General features: G+C 37.5%; 1 protein-coding gene across 3 annotated transcripts in view; it reads left to right on the top strand.

The window, feature by feature from the left end:
- Positions 1-14,594, top strand: part of LOC129928294 (uncharacterized) — an 89,125-nt gene that overhangs the window by 24,684 nt on the left and 49,847 nt on the right. Inside the window, exons 2-3 of one of the 3 annotated variants that reach the window (XM_056042057.1) lie at positions 12,444-12,561; positions 13,263-13,373. In XM_056042057.1, the coding sequence (XP_055898032.1) occupies positions 12,494-12,561; positions 13,263-13,373 (179 nt within the window). In that variant the 5' untranslated portion in view covers positions 12,444-12,493. The remainder of the gene's footprint in view (positions 1-12,443; positions 12,562-13,262; positions 13,374-14,594) is intronic. The other 2 variants (XM_056042058.1, XM_056042056.1) reach the window with 2 other exon arrangements.

The following is a 14,594-nucleotide window of genomic DNA, read 5'->3' as shown; positions in this document are numbered from 1 at the left end:
TGTTTGGACACTGACCTTTTCTTATGAACCATGGCTCTTCCTAGGTCAGAAACTTGCTCTTTGTTTGGGGTTCCTATGCTTATTCACAACGTTACGCCATTAAATTAACTGTTCACAAAAAGTACGCTAATGATTGCCCAGTTCACTATCATTTAACTTTTTTGTTTTCTTTTCTTCCACCCGGTACTGTGCTCTGTAGGATTGCTTATTAAATAAGTATTTATGAGTTAAAAGATGCTAACACTTAACGCAACTCTATGCCGTCTCCTCTCTAATATATCCATCTGTGTTGTTGGCCTTCCAACCAGCTGTGAAACGACAATATTCCAACTCATTATATAGTTCGTCCATCGTGGTTCGATGATGACCACTTTGTCATCCAGGGGGCTGAGGGCTTTGCACTGGGGTTTTATGCCTTCTCATGTGGCTGGAGAGACCGGAATGTTCGGCTGCACACTGGGCAGGTTATTCCAGCTGTAGCTAGTGTCGTTTGCCTTGCTTTTCTTCTCTGGCTTTTTTCTTCAGCCAGCGTGGTTCTCTTTTCCTCGGCAACCTGTGCGCCAGTTTTCACAGCGCGACGCCATGATGCTCTGTCATGTGCCTTTGTCTTCCAGTTGGCTGGGTCTATGCTGAACGCCTTCAGAGAAACTTAGAGGTGAATGCCTCGGAACGGTGTCACTTACATAAAATTTCCTCCCTCTCTACGTAGCTGATGTATCAAAAGGAACAGCAGGTATCCGATACAGTTTTGTTCGGTATCGTAGTAGCTTCTGACAGGGTGTGTGTGTGTGTACTGCAACTACCTCACCGTCGCTGTCACCTGGTTTTCTTCTAGGTTGACTCCTGAAGCTATTCCCATGTTTGGGTATAGTCACGAGGCAGCTGAGCTTTACTTCTCTTAGGTAGGTCGCTAGCAAAGGCTAACGAGTTGTTCCTTCTTCTCGAAACCTTTAAGCTGTCAATGATAACAGTTCCGCCGGACACAATATCTGATCTACACTTCAAGGCCAGGATTGCATTGATTGTCAGAGGCGTCTTGAGACAAAGTCATTGGAAGCGTTTTATAATGTATTGGAGCGCTTATGTTCATTACCACTTAGGCCAATAACTACCAAACTTTACATCCACCTGTGTGTATGCTTACAAATTGTGAGAACTCCATGATTGTAAGAAATACAGACCTTTTGCTGTAAGCTAATCACTTAATGAGTACTGTCGCTTACCATGAAGCAGCTATAGCATTAAGTTTATTTTTAGATTGTATATTTGCAGCGCAAGGTCATGGTTGTATGTTTTTGACAAGTTTATTGAAAACGATGACTGGTTTATCGTAAGCTTTAAAAAAAATAGTTTGGACGTTACTAGAATGGGGGCAAGAGGTAGTATATAAAGACTTCCATATTCAGTTTCGATAGAGATCTGCCACAAGAGTGAATGGATTTAGATTCAATTGTATTTTAGATTTAAATAGTATGTATACTACTAAAGTGACACCTAGTTCCCTAATAAAAAAAAGTGAAGTTCCCTCCTCAGGCCTTGCCATATACAGGGAAGATAATGTAAAGGTCATTTGTTTTTGTGGCCCACGTTAACGAGGGTGTTGTGTGGCCAGCACAACGACCAACCACCTATGTTTTTCCCCAACTGATGTCAGTTACCCAGGAGAGCTGGCTGGAATCAGAGGTGCACAGTAGAGTGGACTAAGAGGTGCCCAGTAGAGCTGTCTGGACTCAGAGGTGCACAAGATCACGAAAATTAAAAACCCCAGTCTTCACCGGGCTTCGAACCAGAACCTGCGGTTAGAAATCCAAGCGCTTTACCGCTCAGCCACCACACCTCTTCCAGAATAAAAACTGTATTTATTGTTGAGGGATCTCAGTTTTAAATTGATAGTTTACATTTGTATCTCCGGCATATTGTTTGAGTTTGTTCAGTAATTGTTTAAAAGGAAAGAACTATACACAATTATAACATCAGAAAGGCATTGTCTGACCAACACTGTCTCATCATAACATCAAACAAGACATGGTGACAAAAAGTATCATGACATCTGGCACTTAAGCCTACCGTCACATGTACAAAAGAGTGCAGTTTATTATAGCATGATAGAGGCTATTACATTAAGACGGCAAATATTTTACTCGCTATTCGAGGCTTACCATTCGGAGGCGGACTTGTCGACATTACTCTCAGTGTCCGCACTGCCTCTCCGCCCCTGAAAAATAATACTATAAAAGGCATATAGTGTCGAGAACCTTATAACACATGCCTTGTTCTATCTTAATTGTGGAATAGTGCTCTCAGTGGGAGACAACGCAAGGAAAAAACAATGGCTTTCTTGAGTGATTTCCCTTTGTTGAATCGCAAGATTGAAATGGAAGTTTCCTTTCTTATACCCCGCAGTATGAGGCCTTGAAAGGGGGAGAGTGAGAGAGAGAGAGAGAGAGAGAGAGAGATGGATGAAAAGAAGTGGAGGAGAAAGAGGATTACTCTGTTTCGTGTAAATTGCTTTCGTGACCAGGAAATGAGCGAGTAGGAGGAGGCAATGAAAATAGCATAAAGCTTCACAAGAAGAACTGGTAATAGAGGAGACCAGGTTTATTACACGGCTGGGTTCTTTGTCAAACTCAAGATGGGTGGAGGAAAAAAACAACAAAACCCCAAACTTTGAGTCATCACGAACATAGATAACTTGACTTATGACGGGCAGTCATGCCATCTTTGGGGAGATCTCCTTAACGCTGAGCAGAGTCTCACGATACGTTAATTACAAGATTTAGTACCAACTTTTAGTCTGTACAAATTTCTTGAATACGAGTGGGTGTAAGTAAAGTTCCCCTTTCAGACCTTGCGATCTATGGGGCAGATGATGTGAAGGTCATCTGTTTCTGTGGCCAACGGTTACCGAGGGTGTCATGTGGCCAGTACAACGACCAACCGCCTTTACTTTCCCCAAATTATGTCAGGTACCCATAAGAGCTGGGTGGACTCAGAGGCGCCCAAAGATCGCGAAATTAAAAATCCCAGTCTTCATCATGATGCGAACCCGGTACCCCCGGTTCGGAAGCCAAGCGCTTCACCGCTCAACTATCGCTCCCCCCCCCCCTTCCATGTGTGGGTGTATGATATATCAATGGATTAACCAATAGTACGTTGTGAAAACACAGTAAAATATTAGCATGAAACTAATTTTGTCAATTATAAACTTCATAAATCTGAATTGGTCTTTTAGGTATCATACTTTTGAACTGACATTTTAGACATCATATATTTGAAGTGACCTTCTAGACTTAATAGTATGCACCCTTAGTTCAAGAGCGATTAAAATAATAGTAACAACAAGAAAAAAAAAAAAAAAAGATTTTCAATTAAATAGATTCATTTCTCTCGGAATCGGAGTAGGGCTATAGTGGACGATTACCCCCCTTTACTGCTAACGGTTTGACCCTCATAATATTATAGTGCATTCAGTACAGCCGTATCAAGTAACCATTAGTTTAAATGCCACCATAATCGTTTAAAAGTCACGTTAGTTCTTCCTCTTGTTGGCCTCCTTCAGTCGTAACGACTCTGGTTCATCTCGTCGAACACTTTCTCAAGTGACTGTGGAGCCCTATTTCGAGAGACACTCCCGTCCAAATACATCGCTGGTTAAGGTGGCTTTCGCTTTGGTGGCAGAGGAGCCGGCCACTTTTGGTATGGCTCGCTTTTCTTCCAGAGCTGAGGCTCTTATGGATGGCTGCCTGGTCGTGCGGTTTGAGCGCTGGACTGTCGTTCAGATTTATCGATGGTCCAGGGTTCAAACCCTGCCCGCTCCCATCCCCCGTCGTCCTGCGGGAGGTTTGGACTAGGAAGTAATTATCTTCAACTTTGAAGGAACATCCGAAACATGTAAACATTTTACAAAACATATGTTTTTCATTCTCCATAGCTTTCTTGGTCACCGTCTCTCTCTATCTAGTGCGGTCTTCCCAATGGTCAGTGTCAATGTAAACGGTATTCAGGTTCCGTTTTGTTACCTCTAGCTCTTCATTACGACATTGATTTACAACAGTGGCGACATGCATTCCATGCGGACTGAAGTATTACATCCGTTCCTGCCTTCGCACCGCTCTGCACCTCATGACACAGTCAACGCATACGAGAGTGTGAAATATCGGTGTGAAAGTTCATACAATACTTCACAAAGAAATTGAAACCTATGATCACTTTTCTTATTGGCGTTTCTAGAAAGTGAAAAAAAAAGGAAAAGAACTAGAAAATTACTCGTCAGCGCAGATCGATTGGTCACTAGTGGTCACTAGTGGTCATCCTAGTAATCTCCGGTAAATACGCACCTAATCGAAGTCCACCGTCCACCGTACCGTTCAAGGAGACATTTATTCCATTTGGCCAAGCGGAAGAGGATCAATATCATCTGTCAGTTACTTAATAATTAAGGGTTAAGTATTTACGAGTATCTGAGCTCGGTAAGAAGATTATCAGGAGCTGGAGTTGATATTCATTGGCGGAGGCATTGACAGAAATTAGAGATCTAGAGGAGTGTGTGTGTTTATATTGTTACACAGTTACACTACTAAAAGAGAAGTATATATGTGTGTGTGTTTATATTGTTACACAGACTCACTACTAAAAGAGAAGTATATATGTGTGTGTGTGTTTATAATTATTATATTGTTACACAGACTCACTACTTGAGGTATATGTGTGTGTTTATATTGTTTTACAGTCTCACTACTATAAGAGAAAAGTATGTGTGTGTGTGCACTAGCGGAACCAGAACTTTGGAGTGGGGGGGGGCGATTTTTTTCCAAACCCTAACCCTTACGCCCAGTAAACCCTAACCCTATGCATAAACGTGTGTACAGAACACACACACATACACACACACACACACACACACATATATATATATATATATATATATATATATATATATATATATATATGTATATATATATATATATATATATATATATATATATATATATATATATATATATATATATATATATATATATATATATATAAGCAGCATTTCTCAACCTTCGGCGAAAAAGTGGGGCAACGCTATAAGGTTCCGTAGTGGGGTTTGGGGCAAAGCCCCGACGACAAAAGCATATTCTTGTATTCTACACTGTAGAAACGCATTCTCCTGACTTCTAAAGCTTATTATTCATCAATGGAGTTCGGGGCGAAGCCCCGACGACAAAAGCATTTTCTTCTATTCTTCACTACAGAAACGCAATCTCCTGACATCTACAGCTTATTATTCATCAATGAAGTTCGGGGCGAAGCCCCGACGCTAAAAGCATTTTCTTGTATTCTTTACTGCAGAAACGCATTCTCCTGACATCTACGCTTATTATTCATCAATGGAGTTCGGGGCGAAGCCCCGACGACAAAAGCGTTTTCTTGCATTCTTCACTGCAGAAACGCATTCTCCTGACCTAAAGCTCATTATTCATAATATTTAAAAAAAAGGACCTTTTGAATAATATTGTACTTGAAAGATATTCTAATATGAATTTATAGGCCCTTAAAACATTGCAAATAAAATCGATTTGTTCCTTGAAAAGATAAGATACCCCACATATTTAGATTTTGTCTTTGAGGATCGCCGCCGAAAAAAAAATTATTCGATAAATAATATTCAATAACATTGTAGTATAAGTTGTGAGTTATAGTCCCAAATTTATTTAACTAGAAAAATATCCGATTGAGTAAAGGTTGGAAAAAGGCGACTGTAAATGTATTTTTTTTCGGTTTAGAACTCATCTCAATCATGATTCTTATACTGAAAAATAAATTTCGTTTGAATTCTAACTTTCCAATGCAAAGTCTTTCTTAAAATAATTATGATAAATTCATGTGAAATTACATAAACTCTGGAAATGGGAGGGGCGGTAGAATGAAAACGATTAATCCTCGCTCCTTTAATAATTTCTGCTAAAGATTGCATTTGGCATTAAAGAATAAAAAAAAAAAAAGTAGGGCGACTCGATATAAGAATTTAATTTATAGTATATATAAATTATATTAGTGGCAGGTTTTTTACATTTTGTAATTTCCAAACTATAACACTAAAAGAAAAAGTATTGGTTTGTCCGATGGGGGAAATGCAATTGCATATATCGCCCTTCCCACCTGGTGCAACCTTTTTTCATTTAAATTTACTAATGATAAAATTTGAGATTAGAGTATGGTACGACATAATATACAATGAGTTTACATATCAATACGTAGTTTATATTATATAGATATTCAACTAATTTTGTTCACAAACTATGATTCTCCATAAAAATAGGACCGCCCCCCCCACTCAGAGGGCTAGAGTGGGAAGGGCAGTACTTGCAGTCGCCCTCCTCCCAACCCCACCGAATTGACCAAGATACCAGAAAGGGAGTGACATAAAATTTATAGATTAATTCAACAAATTTTGTTCACAAACTATGATTTCTCCATAAAAGTAGGACCGCCCCCCCCACTCAAATGGTTTAGGTGGGAAGGGCAGTACAGGTATTCGCCCCCCCCCCCAAACGGTAAACAGGGAACGACATAATATAAAGATCGGTTAAAATATCAATAACAAGTTTTAATCATATAGATATTTAATTGATTCTGTTAGCAAGCTGTGATTTCTACAAATAAATTGGACCGCCCCCCCCACTCGAAAGTGTATGGGGGGGGGGGCAGGATTGATACCATTGCCCCCTCCCGACCCCACCAAATGGGTCAACATACTAGAGGAGGGGGCGAAATAATAAAAAAATAGGTTGAAATATAAATAATTAGTATATATTATTTACATAAGTAATAAATTTGTATACAAATTGTGTGAATTCTATACTAAAATTCGTCCGCCCCCCCTTCGGGGGGGGGGGGTCGGCCAAGTGGGGGGGAGGCGATCGCCCCTACCGCCCCCCCCCCCTGGATCCGCCAGTGTGTGTGTGTTTATATTGTTTCACAGTCTCACTACAAGAAGAGAAGTATATGTGTGTGTGTGTGTGATTATATTGTTTTACAGTCTCACTAATAGAAGTATATATGTGCGTGTGTTTGTGTTTATAACGTTACACAGTCTCAATACTAGAAGTATACATGAATGTGTGTTTATATTGTTTCACAGTCTCACTATTAGGAGAATATTACATGTGTGTGTGTGTTTATATTGCAGCACGGTCTTACTTTGAGGCTTGTGGGTGTAAATTATTTATCATAATTGTAACGTCTATTATTTGTATATCTCAACGGTGTCTGGCTGAGCTACACATGGCACTTGACCAACTGAGAAGGTTTGGGTTTAAATCTCTGAAAACACAATTTTTTGTATTCTTCCAAATTTCATTGATGATAGTCGAAATTTCTGAGTGGAATGTAAATTAAAAGAAAAAAAATACAAACAAAATTTAAAAAAACAAAAAACAACTTTAAAACAAACAAAGCTTATATAATGGAAAAAAAAAACTGCACATTTACAGGAATATATCTTAATAATGTAAGATTTGTTTTCCCTTTTCTATATAAAACAAAATAACCAATTACAAATAATTCATTTATTAATTGTTTTTTTTTTTGGCATGTTTTGTCAGAGACATTTAATAATTGTGCAAACGTTTGTTATTGATTTGAGACTGGGAAGTCAGAGAAATAACGTGTATTCAATTTAAACCAGACAGAAAGAGTTGAAGAAGCTTTGTAACAAGCAAAATAAAAAAAAAAACTTTTTTTAAAGATAAAGCTCATCTAAGGGAAAGAACCGCACGGCCTTATATATATACTGCAGAAATAAGTTCCCTTTTTATATATAAAAAAAAGATTAATAAATTATTAGTAAATGATTAACTAATTGGTTCATGTTTTATTGATTCATGTGTTTTCATCGACTATGAATAATTATGCAAAATTTCAACTTGATCTGAGAATGGGAAACGAGATAAAAACACGTGTACAAAACGTAATAAGGGAAATAACAACGTATACAGCCACATCTCTCAAGAAGTCGCATTTATTTCAATACCAAATCTAATTAATAATAACCAACAATTAGTTCATTCGGTTATGTACATTTGGATTGATCCCAGTTTTTATAAGGTACAACTGATAATTGTGTAAAGTTTCAACTTAATCTGCGAATGGGTGTGGGGGAAATAGCGTGCATAAATATTGTACCAAACAGACAGACAATTGATATAAGCTTTGTACAAATGTGAATAACGACTGTCATAAAGAAAGTTTGAAATAAACCAGCAAAGAGGAGACTATAATGTGCGATTTATACAAATGTAATATTATCTCCCTTGACAGCGCCATTAAATTAATTGTAATCATTCTTTGATGAACTGAAAGCGCAAGTATAACAAGGTCATGATGTCCTAATATTTGACATCCTAGCTCTAAATGTCAGCCCACGCCTGGAATCTGGGGAACATGTAAAGATGTCATGGTGACATTTTATGACATGTTATGACAAGACAAATGAATTTTCAATTATATTTTTATAACTACTATGTGTAGTGTGTGTGTGTGTGTATCTAGAGGCTGGTGAAATTTTGAGTAGGATTACAGTAGATGAGATGACAAAGGAGGGGGGGGGAGGGAAGAAAGGCTGGGGGAAATCAAAGAGGGGGCAGGCGGAACCACGTGTGCTAATTGTGCGGTGATGGCGGTAGTTGTGAGTTAAGAGATACATTTTTAAATATAATTTGTTCTCAGCAGCAGACGCCTTGACTAGCTTGGTCACGTTCATAGAATGCCACAAGGTCGCTTACCACAAGACATTCTGTATGGTGATCTAACAGAAGACAGAAGAGCCATTGGTTGTCCACTTTGACTGTGATTCTATAAATAGATTTTTTTAGAAATGTTTAACTCAAGCTGGGAACTTGTATTTCAAATCAGAGTTTGTAAAGGTCAACTACTGATCAAACTCCGAGTTCCGCTGACATCTCAGATCTATTCTTATTAAGCCAAGTTCATACAAGTCCTCAGAAATCAAAGACCTTAGAAAGAAACCCATTTCCGCTCAGTGGTCATGAATTTTTAATCGTCAGAATCGCTTTCTAGTATCCCACGACACTGACTTCTTTTTGTATCATACTTCATTGATCAGCTTCGTACTACCTTAAGTTTGTTTTCAAGGGGAAGAATTCATTATAAGGGGACATAATTATGCGTCGTAAGGGATTAAGGAAGGCATTGTTTAGCACTCTTCTACCGTTCTGTGCTTCGACATTACATTTCTTTAAAAGAGTCATTATATTTTATATGCTTTGATTTTTACAAAGCTGATATCAACTCACTCTGTCTGTCTGTCGGTCTGTCTGGTAAAAAGTTTGAACATTCTTTTTCTCACTTTTCCCATTCTCGGATTAAGTTAAAACTTAGCACAATTATTTATTTTGACATGAATCAATAAAAACAAAAATTAGTTAATTAATAGTTGGTGATTAATTAGTTTGTTTGATATCAAAATAAAGGGAAATAAATGCTACTTAATGCAAGATGTGGATGTATATTAGGATTTAATTCCCTCATTACGTTTGACCTTTTTTCTTTCCACTTTCCAATCTCGGATCAAGTTGAAATTTAGCATTATTATTCATAGTCAATAAGAATACAGGAATCAATCCGAATAAAAACTAACAGTTAATCATTTAGTAATTAGTACTCATTTTTATTTTATTTAGTAGTATGGGATTAACTCTTTCTCTCCTAAAAGACGATATCATCGTTGATTTGACATCATTAAATTAAATTGTTTGATTTTATAAACTTTAATTTGTTGCTATATAAAAATAACATGCCTTATCCTATAATTCTATACAAAATTAAAAAAAAAATGCTGATAACAAACGAAAACGTTATTGAAGTTTAATCATAACAGGGGAGTGAAATAGTCATGAGCAAAATGAAGAATTCTGTCAAAACGTGGACAAATAATTACGGAGAGAAAGAGTTAAAACCCTTCGATTTTCAGTAAATAGCAGTATTTAGCGGTTCTTTCCCTTAAAAAAAGGTTAGTTTATAAAAGTATTCTATTTTCTATCGATTGTTTCTTTAAAGCTTATACTACTTATATCTACTTAGTAACAGTGGTTAGTGCAGTACAATTCTGAGCGTTCTTGGATTGTGTGCGTCACTTGAAAGTTTAGCACAGTTTTTCACAAAATTGATATCAACTCCTGTTTCTACACGTTATTTCTCCTACACCCAATCAAGCTGAAATTATTTAACAAATATTTCTTTTACCTGACAACATAATAATCAATAAATAAAATTGATCAATTATTTAATAAGCTATTGGTAATTAATTATTTTTATTTGGTACCTCGGGCAAGAAATAGTACTTGACTGATGTGGTGGTATAAGTTGAATTAGTTTTCTTTATCCTTTGTAGGTCGCCGATTTAAAGTCTGAAGCTAACAACAGATAATTATATAACCTTTTTTATTTCTATAAGCGATTCGCTGACGTAGTGGTTAGTGTATTGGCATGAGGAGGCTGAGGAAGATTAAGCACTCGAGTTCCTATTTCGGTCGTTCTTTTTTTATTGATGCATTTAAAAAGCGATCACCCCGATACACCCTTCTACCTCCCCTTTCAACTGGTCCAGACAAGTGATAATGTCATATCATATTAGGGAAAGGTGTTTGCAAGATTGCGCTCAACAAAAAAAAAATTGTTAAAATATTTGTAATCGCACAAATTAATTAATGTTAAAGTTGTAACAAATTTTATTAAATGACTGATCCAAACTTATTGATACAACTACGATGAATATAGGCTTTGTTTTTCAAAAAAAGTATTTTTATTTATTCAACGTAAGTATTTGTATTGGTGTCAGGGGCGGATATGGTGAGAGTGAATATTTTATTTCTTTGTTGATATTTTGGTATGTTTATATACTTCCAGGCTATGAATGTGAACAGACTGCACGTGTTATGTACTGAATGCTTTAGTTTTCCTTGAATGTTAGAGAGAGTGCGATAGTCAGTGAGGTCTTGTTCCCTGTCCAGGAAGGTTGGACAGTTGTTTCCTCGACTGGTGTTTGTGTGGTTAATAGTTTTTGAGAGTGTTGCTGTCATTTTGTATTTTTTTAAATATTAAACTTATTATTATATTCCTGGATAGATGGAGTTTCTTTGTGGAGTTTATTAGTAGTAATTAATTGTTCGTAAGTAACCCCTTGAGCCAGGTGAGAAAAGAACCTGACAATTGGTATTTGTGTGATACCATTGAGTCCTGTTTATACCCTGCGGGTATTTCGTGACGAAATAAAACTGAATCGATGTTATGAAAAAAGCACAAGAAGAAGCATATTTTTTTCTCATCACATGACTCACACCAAGTAACAGATCGCTTACACCATCTCGCTGCGACACCTTCTTTGTGGAAGCGGAAGGAGAAGGTAAATATATAAAGAAATTCAACATTGTATCTGCTAAACAGAGGAAGTAAAGTGTTTCACCGAACTGCTGGGAAACATCGCCTTATGACGAAACTTATTCACTGGTTCATTTCCGGTCAATACTCTTGGGCCCATTCACAGAACGCTGACCACATCACTTCCCTTCACTGTCCAATACACATGGGCCCATACACCGAACGCTTTCTCCATTTGCGCTTTCCCGACTGTCCTAGAAGACAATCCATTTAGCTTCAGTTGCTTTTCCGCCACGTTCTCGTGGTCTTCACTTCTGCTCTTTCGCTTGGGTCACCAGAACCCGGAAAACACAAGGTCGTGTCATTGACCTCAGACGGAGGTTAAAAAATCGAAATGATTTTTTTTTCGAAACTAGATTAAAAAAAAAAAAAGCAATTGGATTTTTTTTTCATGACTGACAACCCTAGATATAGTTGTTTTTTTTTGGTGAAATTTACTTGCGTTAAATCACAACCCCCTAGTAATTACTCTATTAAAATGACGAATTGAATATCAGGTATAAGGCTAATCGCAATTGAAAAAATATTATAGAATGATTGTTTAATGCAAAGGTTGGATTAGGAACTGTACATGGAAAATTTGTATTTAACTCTTTTACTCCGTAATTATATTCAATGTTGCGATGGAATTCTTCATTTTATCATTTGTGTTTTGTTTTTTAACCGTTATGATTTAAGCTTGAATAACTCTCTAGTTTGTTATCAGAAAGTGTTTTATTTGGTCTAGAATTAAAGGGAAATAAATGCTCTTTTGATATATAACAAAGAAAAAGTTTATAAAAATCAAAACATAAATTTCATTTAATGAGGTCAAATCAACGATGGTATCGTCGATTAGGAGAGAAAGAGTTGAAAGTCCAAATGCTCGTTAAATACGTTTAGAGTATCTTTCCTCCACTTCGTAGAATTTTGTTTACATACATTGTAATATTGTAAAATCACCCCAGAGAAACTAGGGATCACTTTACATTTAAATAGTCACATCTTATTATTTACAGATCCTTGTTACATTGTTCCAGGTAATCTTTGGCAATATTCTTTTGAAGTTATGGCTGGGGACTGTGTCACCGGGACTGAGTGTACAGCTAACAGCAATACAACAGCAGCTGCTACCAGTAAGTACTGACTCCTCGTAACCACTCGAACACTGACTGTAATCATAGACCCTATCCCGAGATGATTACTGACTAGTTCTTAGCACTGACTCTAATCATACACTCAATCCAGAGATTATTATTGACTAATTCTTAATACTGACTAATCATAGACCCAATATTGAGATCATTACTGATTAAGTCTTAGCACTGACTCATAGACTCAATCCCGAGATGATAATTGACTGATTCTTAGCAAAGACTAATCATAGTCCCAATACCGAAATGATTATTGATTAATTCTTACACTGACTCTAATCTTTAAATCCCACCTTGAAAAGTTTTGTCTGACATTGTCATTGGACAACAAGTGAAAAAAAAATTAACCAGTGAGAGTCCATTCATTATCAATTTGTGTCCATTTACCGTGTGCAACCCACGATGACCTGCTGACTACAGCTAGAGTACCGACATTTGACCTACATAATTTGTCACATTAAATCATTGTCATCCGATAGGTTTATTTAAGTCCTGGGTACAATAATAAGCTTGACTTAAATGGCTGGTCAGTGGTTCACTCTGTTAAAAGTTTTCTAACTTCAATTTCGTCCGACAAATTAAATTCCTTTTCATGTTATGAACTTTTTGTATGTTTGATATTACATTAGAGATAAGACAAAACTATGACAAAAATATCTGTGAAATATTTTTCTGTTTTTCTGGCACAGATGGGCTGCCGTACTTAATTCTGATCATCACTCTGGTCCTGTGCTCTATCCTTCTGGCGACAATTGCACTGATCATCATAGTCGTAGTTACCAGATACAGGAGAAAGTAAGTATCAGTAGGTGTAGGCTCGTAATCTTTTTAATAGGTACTTACATCCAGTAGCGTAGGTAGGTGCGGGCGAGAGCTGCGGACGGCACAGGTGACAACCAACTGTGGTTCTACCAAAGTAATAGTAATAATAATAAAAATAATTTTAATAGCTTGTTAACAAATATAATGTCGGCTTAAGTCGTTAAAAGAACATAATAAACATATACAGGATGGCTGCCTGGTCTTGCGGTTTGCGCGCTGGACTGTCGTTCAGATTTATCGATGGTCCCGGGTTGAAACCCTGCCCGCTTCCATCCCTTGTCGTCCTGCGATAGGTTTGGACTAGGAAGTAATTATCTTCAACTATGGAGGAACATCCGAAACATGTAAAACAAAACAAAACAAAAACATTACAAATATAAACACGAGAGCTGAAATGATAAACTAATCTAAATGAGTTCTGAACAGTAAGTAAAAAAAATAGTAAAGTTTCCCTTTCAGATCTTTTGGTTTATAGGGCAGATGATGTAAAGGTCTTCTGTTTCTGTGGCCTACGGTTAACTAGGGTGTCATAAGGCAAGCATAACGACCAACCGCCTTTACTTTTCCCCAACTAAAGTCCGGTACCCATTTAGAGCTGGGTTGACTCAGAGGCGCCCAACGATCCCGAAATTAAAAATCCAAGTCTCCGCCAGGATTCGAACCCGGGACCCCGGTTCGGAAGCCAAGCGCTTTACCGCTCAGTCACCACGCTTACACCTAATCTAATGAAGCACGTGACTTGTCTGACCCCAAAAGAGGGCAAGTTCCAAACATTTGCTCCATGTGCTGAAAAAAAAAGCCACAAACCTTTTTTTTTTCGGTAGGGGGGGGGGGGGGGGGGAGGGGGGGAAACGGCTAGCATCTCTAACACCATGGAGCACAGGGCTCTCTGAAGGATATATAGAGTGATTAATTCTCCAAAGTAATTGGTAAAACCGGAACTATTTTTTTAAGATAACATTTTTTTAAAGATTTGACATTATATAGATACCCGAATAAACCTCAGGACTTTTAATGGATATGAAAGCTTTACTTAGGAAAGCTTTGGTAAGCTGTGATTGTGGTTGGGGTTGACATCATTGGCTAGCCACAATGGGGTGGCACCAACACATGTAACGCCTCTGCCTAGACCAAGACTCATCCAGTACTTATATACGTTTTGTCTAGGTTATACTCCTATCAGCCCTAGCGGTG

The sequence above is a fragment of the Biomphalaria glabrata genome, chromosome 9 (assembly GCF_947242115.1).
Source record: "Biomphalaria glabrata chromosome 9, xgBioGlab47.1, whole genome shotgun sequence".
NCBI lineage: Eukaryota > Metazoa > Mollusca > Gastropoda > Planorbidae > Biomphalaria > Biomphalaria glabrata.
This window is presented reverse-complemented; position numbering and strand designations above follow the sequence as displayed.